Source organism: Diorhabda sublineata, chromosome 11 (genome assembly GCF_026230105.1).
Source record: "Diorhabda sublineata isolate icDioSubl1.1 chromosome 11, icDioSubl1.1, whole genome shotgun sequence".
Taxonomy (NCBI): domain Eukaryota; kingdom Metazoa; phylum Arthropoda; class Insecta; order Coleoptera; family Chrysomelidae; genus Diorhabda; species Diorhabda sublineata.
The window spans coordinates 2,145,648-2,158,513 of record NC_079484.1 but is presented as its reverse complement, the minus strand read 5'-3'; the positions used below and the strand labels follow the sequence as shown (position 1 = coordinate 2,158,513).

Below are 12,866 nucleotides of genomic sequence, written 5' to 3'. Positions count from 1 at the left end.
CTTAGATTTTTTCTCCTACAGGCTTCTTGTCCATTTTCTGTGTATGCTTGTAATAGATAGGAATTTTTGAACTAAGCTAAGTACCCCTGTGGAAGTGTCCTATAAGGAAACTAGTGAGAAAATTCATAGTTTTAGAAATATCAAAGTTAGTGGAATAATTCGGTCCAAAAAGGTACTGCCAGAGTACTTGTCTTTAGGTTTCCACCTTCAAAAACCCATAAACCACAAAAAGTCTACTTAAAATTTTAGTACCTCACAATTATGTTTGCTATTGTTATTTTTAAATTTCTAAATAATATCAAAATATAGATAATTATGAACCAGACAAGTATCTAATTATAATACAACAGGTAAAAGTAAAAGAGGTACAAAAATGGAAAAGAACTACTACTACTACTATCACTATGGCCCTCAAAGAATATTGTCCTCACCCCTTTCCTCCAGTCAGTCCAACGCTCGGCGTCTCTACCCAATCACGCATAGCTCTTGAAGATCCTCTTCGACATGATAGTGAATTAAGAATTCATACTACGAATCAAATAGTTGGGGGTACCAAATGAGTTATTGAATGACAATTCCACCTCATAATGCAAATATTGTTGAGAAGCACAATACTATTTGATAATATTTTCATTAACGATCTCAGTTCTACTTTAACCACTACACCTAAATAAATGGTAGACACTGTATTAGGCCAAGTTTATAATATTCCATTGTATATATTTATACCTATAGTTTGCCTTTCGGGAACATATCGTACAATTAAAAGAAAAAGCCTTGTTTTTCTATTTTAAATATAATTTGGTTTTTGTATATTTGAAAAATTGTAATTATATAAATTTTAAAGGCTAGGTGGTGGTGCAATCCGGCTTTCTTGAATTTAAGTTAATAAAAATATTTATAATGAAAAAGGCGTTTCATTGTTTTCATCCATATATCATTACTTCCCAATTGATATATCAATATTTTTATTACCGAACGTGCTTAGGTACCGGTGAACTAAAACAAGCAACAACCTAGTAGAAACTCAAATACTAGTTAACAGAGTTAGTTTGATTTCACTTTGACCCAATAATCTTTATCTGGACTCGACTAAACACTTCCAACAGTATTCTTTCTCCAGTCTGGAACCCGTAACTTTGGAAGTTTCTTAAGAGGAATAACTGGTACTGTTGGGTAAATGTTTTCATCGTGAACTCTATTTATCCATTGTCTTGTTGGTTTTAATATCCTGTCGGGATCCCTTTGAGCGACGTGGCTTGATTTGCTTCTAACTGGTAATAATACTTCTAGTCTTTTTTTGTGTTGTTTCATTTTTAAAATGTGATAATCATCTTGTGTCTGGAATTGTTTAATAAGTTTATTAGCTTCAGCAGCTTTTCTCTTCTTTTCTTGTTCCTCTAAATATTTTCTTTTCAATTGATTTTCTTGCTCTAAAGATATTTTAATTGCTTTCCATTCTTTAACAGCTTTTTTCACTTCTTCGTTTTTCTTTTTTCTTAAATTGTCCAATTCTCTTTTCCTTTCTTCTTTTAATTCATCCATTAGTAAACTATTTCTCATCTTTGCTTCTCTTTCTGATTGCCATTTCTTCAATTTTTCTTTTAAATCTTCCTGTGGTTGTTTTAAGACTATTTTATTGTTTGGAATGTTGTTTTGTGTAATAACTAAACGTGTTTTTTTATTTTTTGAATCTTGCCATCTTTTTAAAGCCTCCTGTTTATTTTTCTTAAGAAGAAGGTATCGTTTATACCATTCGTCGTGGCTTTTTACGTCTTCTATACTTTTATCAGGGAATATTTCGTTTATTTTCTGACAAACAACCGCAGTGTCTTTAAATTTATTTCGGAATTTTATAAATAACTGGTGGTCATCTTTACTCCAACCGTTTTCATGTCCTCCACTTTTTCTAATAAAATCCATAAATTCTCTTACTTCAACACATTTTAAGTCGTTGCTACGTCGATTATAATCGACCTTAACATTTAGAAGATCTTTAATGTTATTTGGTTCAGACCATTCCAACATCTTTCCCGTGTAATAATCAACGTCTTGGATAATATCTATGTATTCAATATTCAATGTTTTCAGCTTTAATTTGCAGTTTATTTTTCCGTTACGTATGGAATCTTGAATAGATATCATTTCATTTTTAAATTGTTCCAAATCGGAAGAATTCAATGTACCATTACTTTTTAAAAATTCTTTTTTATTATACAGTTTATCCGTGATTTGTTTCATTTCTAATTGTAATAAATCCTTTTCTTCTTCTCTTTGTTTTTCTTGAGTTAAATATATTTCTACTATATCTTCATTTGAAAATTTGCGTAAATTATTTATCGTGTTTAATATGGATTTCTCTAAACTTTGTTGAAAACACATCAACTTATTTATTTCGTTTAAAGACATGATTATTTCTTAAAAATTGGGAGTACAATGTTATTATTTTGTCAATTTCCATGGTAACTAACATAACTTTATACTAATATAGGTTAGGTGGAGGTAAAGCGATTCGATTTGAAATCAGGCGGGAACTGAGTTTTTTCGTTTATTGTTGGCAACACTACTTCTCCTTTGAAGGTGTTGTGCACAGAAAATAATGTAAATTTATTTTTTTTAATTCTTAGATTAAAATTAACTATATTGGAACAACAGCTGCAAATGTTTATCCCCTTCCTCGCTTGTGTATTTTTCCATTAAATTTCATATTAGAATTAGTTTGCCTTCATTAAACAAGACCAGTAAAAAAGAAGATTATCGTACATTGACAATATAAATACTTTTTTATTATATTTTGAAATGTTTTAATAAAAATTAACAAGCCCTTTCGATTTACTATAATAATATTTTTGTTTCCATTTGCATTCCTAATTTAAGGTAAAGTGTTATTGTATGTTTTAAAAACGAGTGGTTGTTAATTGCCAAATTAAAAACTGAATAGCAACAAGAATTATGAATTCGATATTGAACTTGAAAGAAACTTTATCACAAATCTAAATCAAGAGTTTGTGAAAAAGTTTATTAGATTTGGATCAATGTTTAGAAATATGAGATAAGTTACATTAAAATGAACGACATTGAAACAATTAGCTCGAAAACAAAAACTGCGAATGTTTCATATTATAATTAGTTTGCCTTCATTAACAAGACCAGTACAAAGAAGATTATTATATTGACGTAAATTGACAATTCAAATACATTTTTATTATATTTTGAAATGTTTTAATAAAAATTAACAAGCGCTTTTTTAAAAATATTTAGAAAATTACTCCATTCGGTTTATGAATAATTTCTTGTTTCCATTTGCATTACTAATTTAAGAGAAAGTGTTATTATATGTTTTAAAAACAAGTGGTTGTTTACTGCCAACTCATAAACTGAATAGCAACATGAATTATGAATTCGATATTGAACTTAAAAGAAACGTTATTACGAATCTAAATGAAGAGTTTGGAAAAAGTTTATTAGATTTGGATAAGTGTTTAGAAATACGTGATAAGTTACTTGAAGAAAGAGAAGAGGTCGAAAAACAGGTTTGTATAAATAATAATAATGTAGTGTTTGAAATGTCGATATTTTAATTTTAGCTAGATATTTCAAACGCAGATTCATTAATCGGAGTAAGCCTAAAAGACGGGGAAACTTTTATACAAAATGCTACTGATGTTATTAATAGGTCAAAAGAAGTAATATCTCAAATAGAACTAGATTTAAATGAAATTCAAGGGGTTAGAAGTGATGTGACAACTTTTTTTCATAAACTAAATACATTGCAATCTACTTTACAGTATATGAAAGTTATTCTACATATTGATTCAATCAGGTATTCTTTAAAATAATTGTTGCCAAAATACTTTTATCAACATTGTTTTAGTCAGGAGTTACAGAAAGAAGTACATAAAGATGATGAAAAATGTGTCACACTATTTGCGAATTTAACAGAAGTTAGTAGGAATTTGGAAAATTTTTGTGGCAACAATTTGAGGAATTATTTGAAAGATACGATATATTTTTGGCATAATATATTGAAAGAAAAATTTTCAAAGTAAGTTTTGTTTAATATATTTAATAATATACCTCTTGCATTTTTTTAAAAGTACCTTCTCCCATTTTACCCCTTTCAATTCATAATTATTCATAATTATTGATGGATTAGTAGAAAAAATTTTGAAATGACCTGATTTGTTCTGTAATTTTGTAATTTAAGCTTTATTTACAGAGATTTTGATGAGATACTGAAGCTAATTAAGTGGCCTTTTGTCAGTGCAAACTTTAGTTTTGTTGTACCTTTACAAAGTCACATTCATAAATTACAAACAGTATCAGAATATTTACTTCAAATTGAAATACCAAGTGAAAGTAGTGAACCTGTAGTGACAACTGCTCTGTTGTCGTATTTTCCACCGTTATGTTTACCAATACATTTGTTGATACAGCCCTTAAAGAAAAGGTTTATTTACCATTTCTACGGAGCTAGACAAACCAATAGAGTAGATAAACCTGAATGGTAAGCATAATGTTTTTAATTTTAAAAAATAAATAAGAAATATAACAATTGCTGTTTAGTTTTTATATTTTCCCATTTATTCTGGTATTGAGTGCAGATTTCCTTTTATTTATGTCAAATAGACATTTCCCTTCCTAATGAGATTTTATATGATTTTATTATGTATATAAAAGCGAGTTTGTAATTTAAAGATCTAATTAAAAACATCAATTATTAACATAAACTTGATATTTCAAGATTTCCAAGATAGGTGAAGATGGAATGGGACCTGTTTTCATCCCCTACAAGTTTTTATCTTATCTTATATACTTTAATTTAGTTAGTTTGATAAAATTACCAAATAAAAATGTTTTATTAGGTATTTAACACAGATCCTTACATGGATTCGAGACCACAAAGATTTTGTAGAAAAAAATATCCAACCAGTTGTGGATCGACTTGGTTTATTACACATTGATGTTAGGGTAAGTTAACAAATTCATGGTACATTATTTTACTCTATGAAATAGATTAAACAAATACTTTTAATCCCATGAAATGGTTTTAGATAGAATTCATCAGGGGTCTAGTACAAATAGCAGTCGAGAAATTATATTCTGATTTACCTAATTTGCAGTTTGATGATTTTACATTTTCTCATTCAGTAGATGAGGCTTTGGGTTTCGATAAAGAATTGCGTGAAACTTACGATTACCCTGCAAATCAACCTAGTATTCTAGTGGTTTTAACCCAAGCCCAAGTAATTGATAAATGGCTGGCAATGGAGAAAAAATGTAAAAAATAACTGAACATATCATCACTGGATTACTTTTTAAATAAATTTTTTAGACGCAACTGAAAAAATGGATGCAATGCTTCCTCCGAACGCTCCAGATGCTTTTGATCCTTTAACCTCAGACGTAGAAGATTTGAAAATAACCACATGCGCAGATGCATTTATCACATTATTACAGACCATCACGGAAAGATATGAGGTACTATCTCAACCAGGACACAGATTACAATTTTTGGATTTACAATTAGAATTATTAGATGATTTTAGAGTTAGATTATTACAATTGGTCAACGCAGAAAAAGGTGATATAATAGAATCAAAAATACCTTCAATAGTTAACAGTATTTATTACATTGAAAACGTTTTAATCGATTGGGGAGCTATGTTAGTAAGTATAAGTGTTTAAACTAAGGGAGAGTAGGTAATAGTTACGTGTAAATAGTCAAGAGATGTTTGTGGATACAATGAAATATTACATCAAGCACTTCTTCAACTTTTTCATTGTTATTATTTATTTTTTTAGCATTATTTGAGTCTGTATTATTACAAAAATCAATTTGAAACTGTTAACCAACCAACGAGCCCGATATTATCAGATTTCGATGATACTCCAATCTGTGATACTGAAACTGATACAGTTTTTGCAGAAACGTTGTCTTTATACATCCATATGAGGAAAGATAATTTGAATAACCTTTCCGAAAGTGTTATAACGGAAGTAAAATTTGCTAGCAGAGATTATAGAAGAGAAAGGTATGTTTTATACTGTTAATAGTTTCAATAAAAATATTGTTGATACTAAATTTTACGTATTTCGTTAAATTTCAGTTGGTCGAGAATGAAAGTAGAAAAGGAATTCCGTAGTCTCTCTTTAACGCAAACGGCTTGTCCAATGTTTGAAATTTTATCGAAACGATTACACCAGCTTCAAAAAAGTTTGCAGAGTAAATTATTTACGTTCGTTTGGCGTTCAATAGCAGAACAATTGGATACATATTTGTTCGAATATTTGGTATTGGATAATCGATTCAGCGCAGGTGGGGCGCTTCAATTCAAATTCGATGTTACTAGAAATTTGATTCCTTTGTTTTTACAATTCAGTGAAAGGCCGCAGAATTATTTTACACAGTGAGTTTTCGATTTTGTTTTAATATTACCAAATACACCTAAATTTTTCTAGCCAAATTGTACCGTAACTATTCTTTGTAAGATACCTCCCACTAATTACCATTGATACCCAAATCTTGAAACAATCAAATTCAAATATTTATTTAAAAAAACGTTTTTACTACGAGGTCCCTAGTTTTCATATTTCCATCATGAGTGGTTCACTAGATACAAGGCGCTGAATAAAACTTCTATTTTTGGCTTAAAAAGTGAGATCACTCTCTTTATTTTCAAAAATTTCAAGTTTTATTAAATATAGAATTTGCAAAAAAAGTTCAGTAAAATCAGAAACATTTCTTCTACGAGCTCCCCAATTTTCATACATCTATCATCAATGATTTACTAGATACAGGGCGTTGTATAAAACTTCTATTTTTGGTTCAAAAAGAGGCACGATTCCCTTTATTTACAAAAATATCTCATGTTTTATTAAATATAGAATTTGCAAAAAAAGTTCAGTAGAATCAGTAACTTTTTTTCTACGAGCTCCCCAATTTTCATACCTCCATCATCAATGATTTGCTAGATACAGGGCGTTGTATAAAACTTCTATTTTTGGTTCAAAAAGTGACACGATTCTCTTGATTTACAAAAATATCTCATGTTTTATTAAATATAGAATTTGCAAAAAAAGTTCAGTAGAATCAGTAACTTTTTTTCTAAGAGCTATCAAATATTCATATCTCCATCATCAATGATTTGCTAGATACAGGGCGTTGTATAAAACTTCTATTTTTGCTTCAAAAAGTGACACGATTCTCTTGATTTACAAAAATATCTCATGTTTTATTAAATATAGAATTTGCAAAATAAGTTCAGTAGAATCAGTAACTTTTTTTCTAAGAGCTATCAAATATTCATATCTCCATCATCAATGATTTGCTAGATACAGGGCGTTGTATAAAACTTCTATTTTTGCTTCAAAAAGTGACACGATTCTCTTGATTTACAAAAATATCTCATGTTTTATTAAATATAGAATTTGCAAAAAAAGTTCAGTAGAATCAGAAACTTTTTTTCTAAGAGCTATCAAATATTCATATCTCCATCATCAATGATTTGCTAGATACAGGGCGTTGTATAAAACTTCTATTTTTGGTTCAAAAAGTGACACGATTTTCTTGATTTACAAAAATATCTCATGTTTTATTAAATATAGAATTTGCAAAAAAAGTTCAGTAGAATCAGAAACTTTTTTTCTAAGAGCTATCAAATATTCATATCTCCATCATCAATGATTTGCTAGATACAGGGCGTTGTATAAAACTTCTATTTTTGCTTCAAAAAGTGACACGATTCTCTTGATTTACAAAAATATCTCATGTTTTATTAAATATAGAATTTGCAAAAAAAGTTCAGTAGAATCAGAAACTTTTTTTCTAAGAGCTATCAAATATTCATATCTCCATCATCAATGATTTGCTAGATACAGGGCGTTGTATAAAACTTCTATTTTTGGTTCAAAAAGTGACACGATTTTCTTGATTTACAAAAATATCTCATGTTTTATTAAATATAGAATTTGCAAAAAAAGTTCAGTAGAATCAGAAACTTTTTTTCTAAGAGCTATCAAATATTCATATCTCCATCATCAATGATTTGCTAGATACAGGGCGTTGTATAAAACTTCTATTTTTGCTTCAAAAAGTGACACGATTCTCTTGATTTACAAAAATATCTCATGTTTTATTAAATATAGAATTTGCAAAAAAAGTTCAGTAGAATCAGAAACTTTTTTTCTAAGAGCTATCAAATATTCATATCTCCATCATCAATGATTTGCTAGATACAGGGCGTTGTATAAAACTTCTATTTTTGGTTCAAAAAGTGACACGATTTTCTTGATTTACAAAAATATCTCATGTTTTATTAAATATAGAATTTGCAAAAAAAGTTCAGTAGAATCAGAAACTTTTTTTCTAAGAGCTATCAAATATTCATATCTCCATCATCAATGATTTGCTAGATACAGGGCGTTGTATAAAACTTCTATTTTTGCTTCAAAAAGTGACACGATTCTCTTGATTTACAAAAATATCTCATGTTTTATTAAATATAGAATTTGCAAAAAAAGTTCAGTAGAATCAGAAACTTTTTTTCTAAGAGCTATCAAATATTCATATCTCCATCATCAATGATTTGCTAGATACAGGGCGTTGTATAAAACTTCTATTTTTGCTTCAAAAAGTGACACGATTCTCTTGATTTACAAAAATATCTCATGTTTTATTAAATATAGAATTTGCAAAAAAAGTTCAGTAGAATCAGAAACTTTTTTTCTAAGAGCTATCAAATATTCATATCTCCATCATCAATGATTTGCTAGATACAGGGCGTTGTATAAAACTTCTATTTTTGGTTCAAAAAGTGACACGATTTTCTTGATTTACAAAAATATCTCATGTTTTATTAAATATAGAATTTGCAAAAAAAGTTCAGTAGAATCAGAAACTTTTTTTCTAAGAGCTATCAAATATTCATATCTCCATCATCAATGATTTGCTAGATACAGGGCGTTGTATAAAACTTCTATTTTTGCTTCAAAAAGTGACACGATTCTCTTGATTTACAAAAATATCTCATGTTTTATTAAATATAGAATTTGCAAAAAAAGTTCAGTAGAATCAGAAACTTTTTTTCTAAGAGCTATCAAATATTCATATCTCCATCATCAATGATTTGCTAGATACAGGGCGTTGTATAAAACTTCTATTTTTGGTTCAAAAAGTGACACGATTTTCTTGATTTACAAAAATATCTCATGTTTTATTAAATATAGAATTTGCAAAAAAAGTTCAGTAGAATCAGAAACTTTTTTTCTAAGAGCTATCAAATATTCATATCTCCATCATCAATGATTTGCTAGATACAGGGCGTTGTATAAAACTTCTATTTTTGCTTCAAAAAGTGACACGATTCTCTTGATTTACAAAAATATCTCATGTTTTATTAAATATAGAATTTGCAAAAAAAGTTCAGTAGAATCAGAAACTTTTTTTCTAAGAGCTATCAAATATTCATATCTCCATCATCAATGATTTGCTAGATACAGGGCGTTGTATAAAACTTCTATTTTTGGTTCAAAAAGTGACACGATTTTCTTGATTTACAAAAATATCTCATGTTTTATTAAATATAGAATTTGCAAAAAAAGTTCAGTAGAATCAGAAACTTTTTTTCTAAGAGCTATCAAATATTCATATCTCCATCATCAATGATTTGCTAGATACAGGGCGTTGTATAAAACTTCTATTTTTGGTTCAAAAAGTGACACGATTTTCTTGATTTACAAAAATATCTCATGTTTTATTAAATATAGAATTTGCAAAAAAAAGTTCAGTAGAATCAGTAACTTTTTTTCTACGAGCTCCCAAATATTCATATCTCCATCATCAATGGTTTGCTAGATACAGGGCGTTGTATAAACCTTCTATTTTTGCTTCAAAAAGTGACATGATTCTCTTGATTTTTCAATATCTTCATTTTTACTGTATAAAGAATTTTATATAAAAATTCATTTCAAAAAGATATAAATTTTTTGTCTCTATTACCTACTGATTTGATATGTTTTAGAGTTATGGAGTCATGTAATTTACTAAATTTAAAAAAAGGTAGTGCCTTGTTACTTCGAGAAACTTTACTCGCTTTAGAAGGAGCTACAGGAGTTGAAGATACCAGAAATAAAATGTTAAAAGACGTTGGGGTTAATTATTTCGAACCTAATATAGCTATTAAAGTTTTGAACCAGAGAGATGATATTACAAACAGGCTTGATATCGATTAATAATAATATATTTGAAAATCAATTAAAAACTTAATAATATATTGTAAACACCAACTTCTAGGGGTTAATACGACCCTTAAGTATAATGTTAAATGCATAATTCAAAGTTTTAAGATTGTTTTTACTAAGTTTGTTCAAAATCTCTTAAAACAATCATTGTTTTGAAATTGAAATTAAATTTTGATTATTTTGTAATGAGATAATTGTTTTTATATTCATCATTTGCATTTTTAACCCATAATTTGGTATTTTTAACAAATTAATATCGATCTAGCTACTACATAAAGTAATTTTGATTATTTTTGTAAATATTAAACTGCAAAAAAAATTTTATTGAAATTATGTTAATTGTTTCTCTCTGTATTGTTTTTTTTTGTTAAAATATGAGATAGTTGTTGAATTTTATTGCTTGTTACTTGTTTATCTCAAATTATTTGTTTCAACAATAATATATAGTCAGAAACTAATGATGTATTTCATTTTTTTTTCAAATTACATAAAAAATTAGTTATTTTGATAAGATTACTGAAAAGAAAAAATCCCACTGAAAATTTTTTTATAGTAAAAATAACAACTTAGATCTGATTTGCACTACTTGAATTAACAGAACTTGTTCTAATAGTTTTGGTACATTTGAACTACTTGAATTACAGAACTTAGAGTTATTTGGCATTTTGATGTTTTGTCTGCCCCATAGAAGCGGTTCTAATAGTCCTCTTGTAAACTAGATGTTCTTTTTTGGAGGTTTATAACTTTTATTATACAGTTAGTGTACTAGTAGATTATTTGTTATGGTAAACTAGCCATGGTATAACAACGAGTAAAAGGAAATGAATAAATTTGTTTTTTGGTACATTTGAACTACTTGGATTACAGAACTTGGAGGAACTGAGAGTTATTTGGCATTTTAATGTTTCGTCTGCCCCATAGGAGCAGTTCTAATAGTCCTCTTGTAAACTAGATGTTCTTTTTTGGAGGTTTATAACTTTTATTATACAGTTAGTGTACTAGTAGATTATTTGTTATGGTAAACTAGCCATGGTATAACAACGAGTAAAAGGAAATGAATAAATTTGTTTTTTGGTACATTTGAACTACTTGAATTACAGAACTTGGAGGAACTGAGAGTTATTTGGCATTTTAATGTTTCGTCTGCCCCATAGGAGCAGTTCTAATAGTCCTCTTGTAAACTAGATGTTCTTTTTTGGAGGTTTATAACTTTTATTATACAGTTAGTGTACTAGTAGATTATTTGTTATGGTAAACTAGCCATGGTATAACAACGAGTAAAAGGAAATGAATAAATTTGTTTCATGGTACATTTGAACTACTTGGATTACAGAACTTGGTGGAACTGAGAGTTATTTGACATTTTAATGTTTCGTCTGCCCCATAGGAGCAGTTCTAATAGTCCTCTTGTAAACTAGATGTTCTTTTTTGGAGGTTTATAACTTTTATTATACAGTTAGTGTACTAGTAGATTATTTGTTATGGTAAACTAGCCATGGTATAACAACGAGTAAAAGGAAATGAATAAATTTGTTTTTTGGTACATTTGAACTACTTGAATTACAGAACTTGGAGGAACTGAGAGTTATTTGGCATTTTAATGTTTCGTCTGCCCCATAGGAGCAGTTCTAATAGTCCTCTTGTAAACTAGATGTTCTTTTTTGGAGGTTTATAACTTTTATTATACAGTTAGTGTACTAGTAGATTATTTGTTATGGTAAACTAGCCATGGTATAACAACGAGTAAAAGGAAATGAATAAATTTGTTTCATGGTACATTTGAACTACTTGGATTACAGAACTTGGTGGAACTGAGAGTTATTTGACATTTTAATGTTTCGTCTGCCCCATAGGAGCAGTTCTAATAGTCCTCTTGTAAACTAGATGTTCTTTTTTGGAGGTTTATAACTTTTATTATACAGTTAGTGTACTAGTAGATTATTTGTTATGGTAAACTAGCCATGGTATAACAACGAGTAAAAGGAAATGAATAAATTTGTTTTTTGGTACATTTGAACTACTTGAATTACAGAACTTGGAGGAACTGAGAGTTATTTGGCATTTTAATGTTTCGTCTGCCCCATAGGAGCAGTTCTAATAGTCCTCTTGTAAACTAGATGTTCTTTTTTGGAGGTTTATAACTTTTATTATACAGTTAGTGTACTAGTAGATTATTTGTTATGGTAAACTAGCCATGGTATAACAACGAGTAAAAGGAAATGAATAAATTTGTTTCATGGTACATTTGAACTACTTGGATTACAGAACTTGGTGGAACTGAGAGTTATTTGACATTTTAATGTTTCGTCTGCCCCATAGGAGCAGTTCTAATAGTCCTCTTGTAAACTAGATGTTCTTTTTTGGAGGTTTATAACTTTTATTATACAGTTAGTGTACTAGTAGATTATTTGTTATGGTAAACTAGCCATGGTATAACAACGAGTAAAAGGAAATGAATAAATTTGTTTTTTGGTACATTTGAACTACTTGAATTACAGAACTTGGAGGAACCGAGAGTTATTTGACATTTTAATGTTTCGTCTGCCCCATAGGAGCAGTTCTAATAGTCCTCTTGTAAACTAGATGTTCTTTTTTGGAGGTTTATAACTTTTATTATACAGTTA

The 12,866-nt window shown here is 28.7% G+C and overlaps 2 protein-coding genes across 2 annotated transcripts; one reads left to right on the top strand and one right to left on the bottom strand.

The window, feature by feature from the left end:
• Positions 1-780: 780 nt before the first annotated feature.
• Positions 781-2,492, bottom strand: LOC130450491 (coiled-coil domain-containing protein 112-like). Its single transcript, XM_056788896.1, has one exon. The coding sequence runs from the start codon at positions 2,407-2,409 to the stop codon at positions 1,093-1,095; it is 1,317 nt and encodes a 438-aa protein (XP_056644874.1). The 5' UTR covers positions 2,410-2,492; the 3' UTR covers positions 781-1,092.
• A 269-nt stretch (positions 2,493-2,761) lies between these two features.
• On the top strand, positions 2,762-10,705 carry LOC130450546 (RINT1-like protein). Its single transcript, XM_056789012.1, has 10 exons — positions 2,762-3,533; positions 3,588-3,823; positions 3,875-4,045; positions 4,220-4,507; positions 4,866-4,971; positions 5,055-5,280; positions 5,336-5,670; positions 5,806-6,035; positions 6,111-6,410; positions 10,023-10,705. Exons 1-10 carry the CDS (start codon positions 3,390-3,392, stop codon positions 10,231-10,233), a joined length of 2,247 nt encoding a protein of 748 aa, XP_056644990.1. The 5' UTR covers positions 2,762-3,389; the 3' UTR covers positions 10,234-10,705.
• Positions 10,706-12,866: the final 2,161 nt, after the last annotated feature.

Bases quoted from the DNA above. Each gene is read 5' to 3' on its own strand.
- LOC130450546 (XM_056789012.1), top strand. From the start codon at position 3,390: ATGAATTATGAATTCGATATTGAACTTAAAAGAAACGTTATTACGAAT. The intron at 3,824-3,874 runs GTATTCTTTAAA...ACATTGTTTTAG, and splicing joins CTACATATTGATTCAATCAG to TCAGGAGTTACAGAAAGAAG. The intron at 4,508-4,865 runs GTAAGCATAATG...ATGTTTTATTAG, and splicing joins AGAGTAGATAAACCTGAATG to GTATTTAACACAGATCCTTA.
- LOC130450491 (XM_056788896.1), bottom strand. From the start codon at position 2,409: ATGTCTTTAAACGAAATAAATAAGTTGATGTGTTTTCAACAAAGTTTA.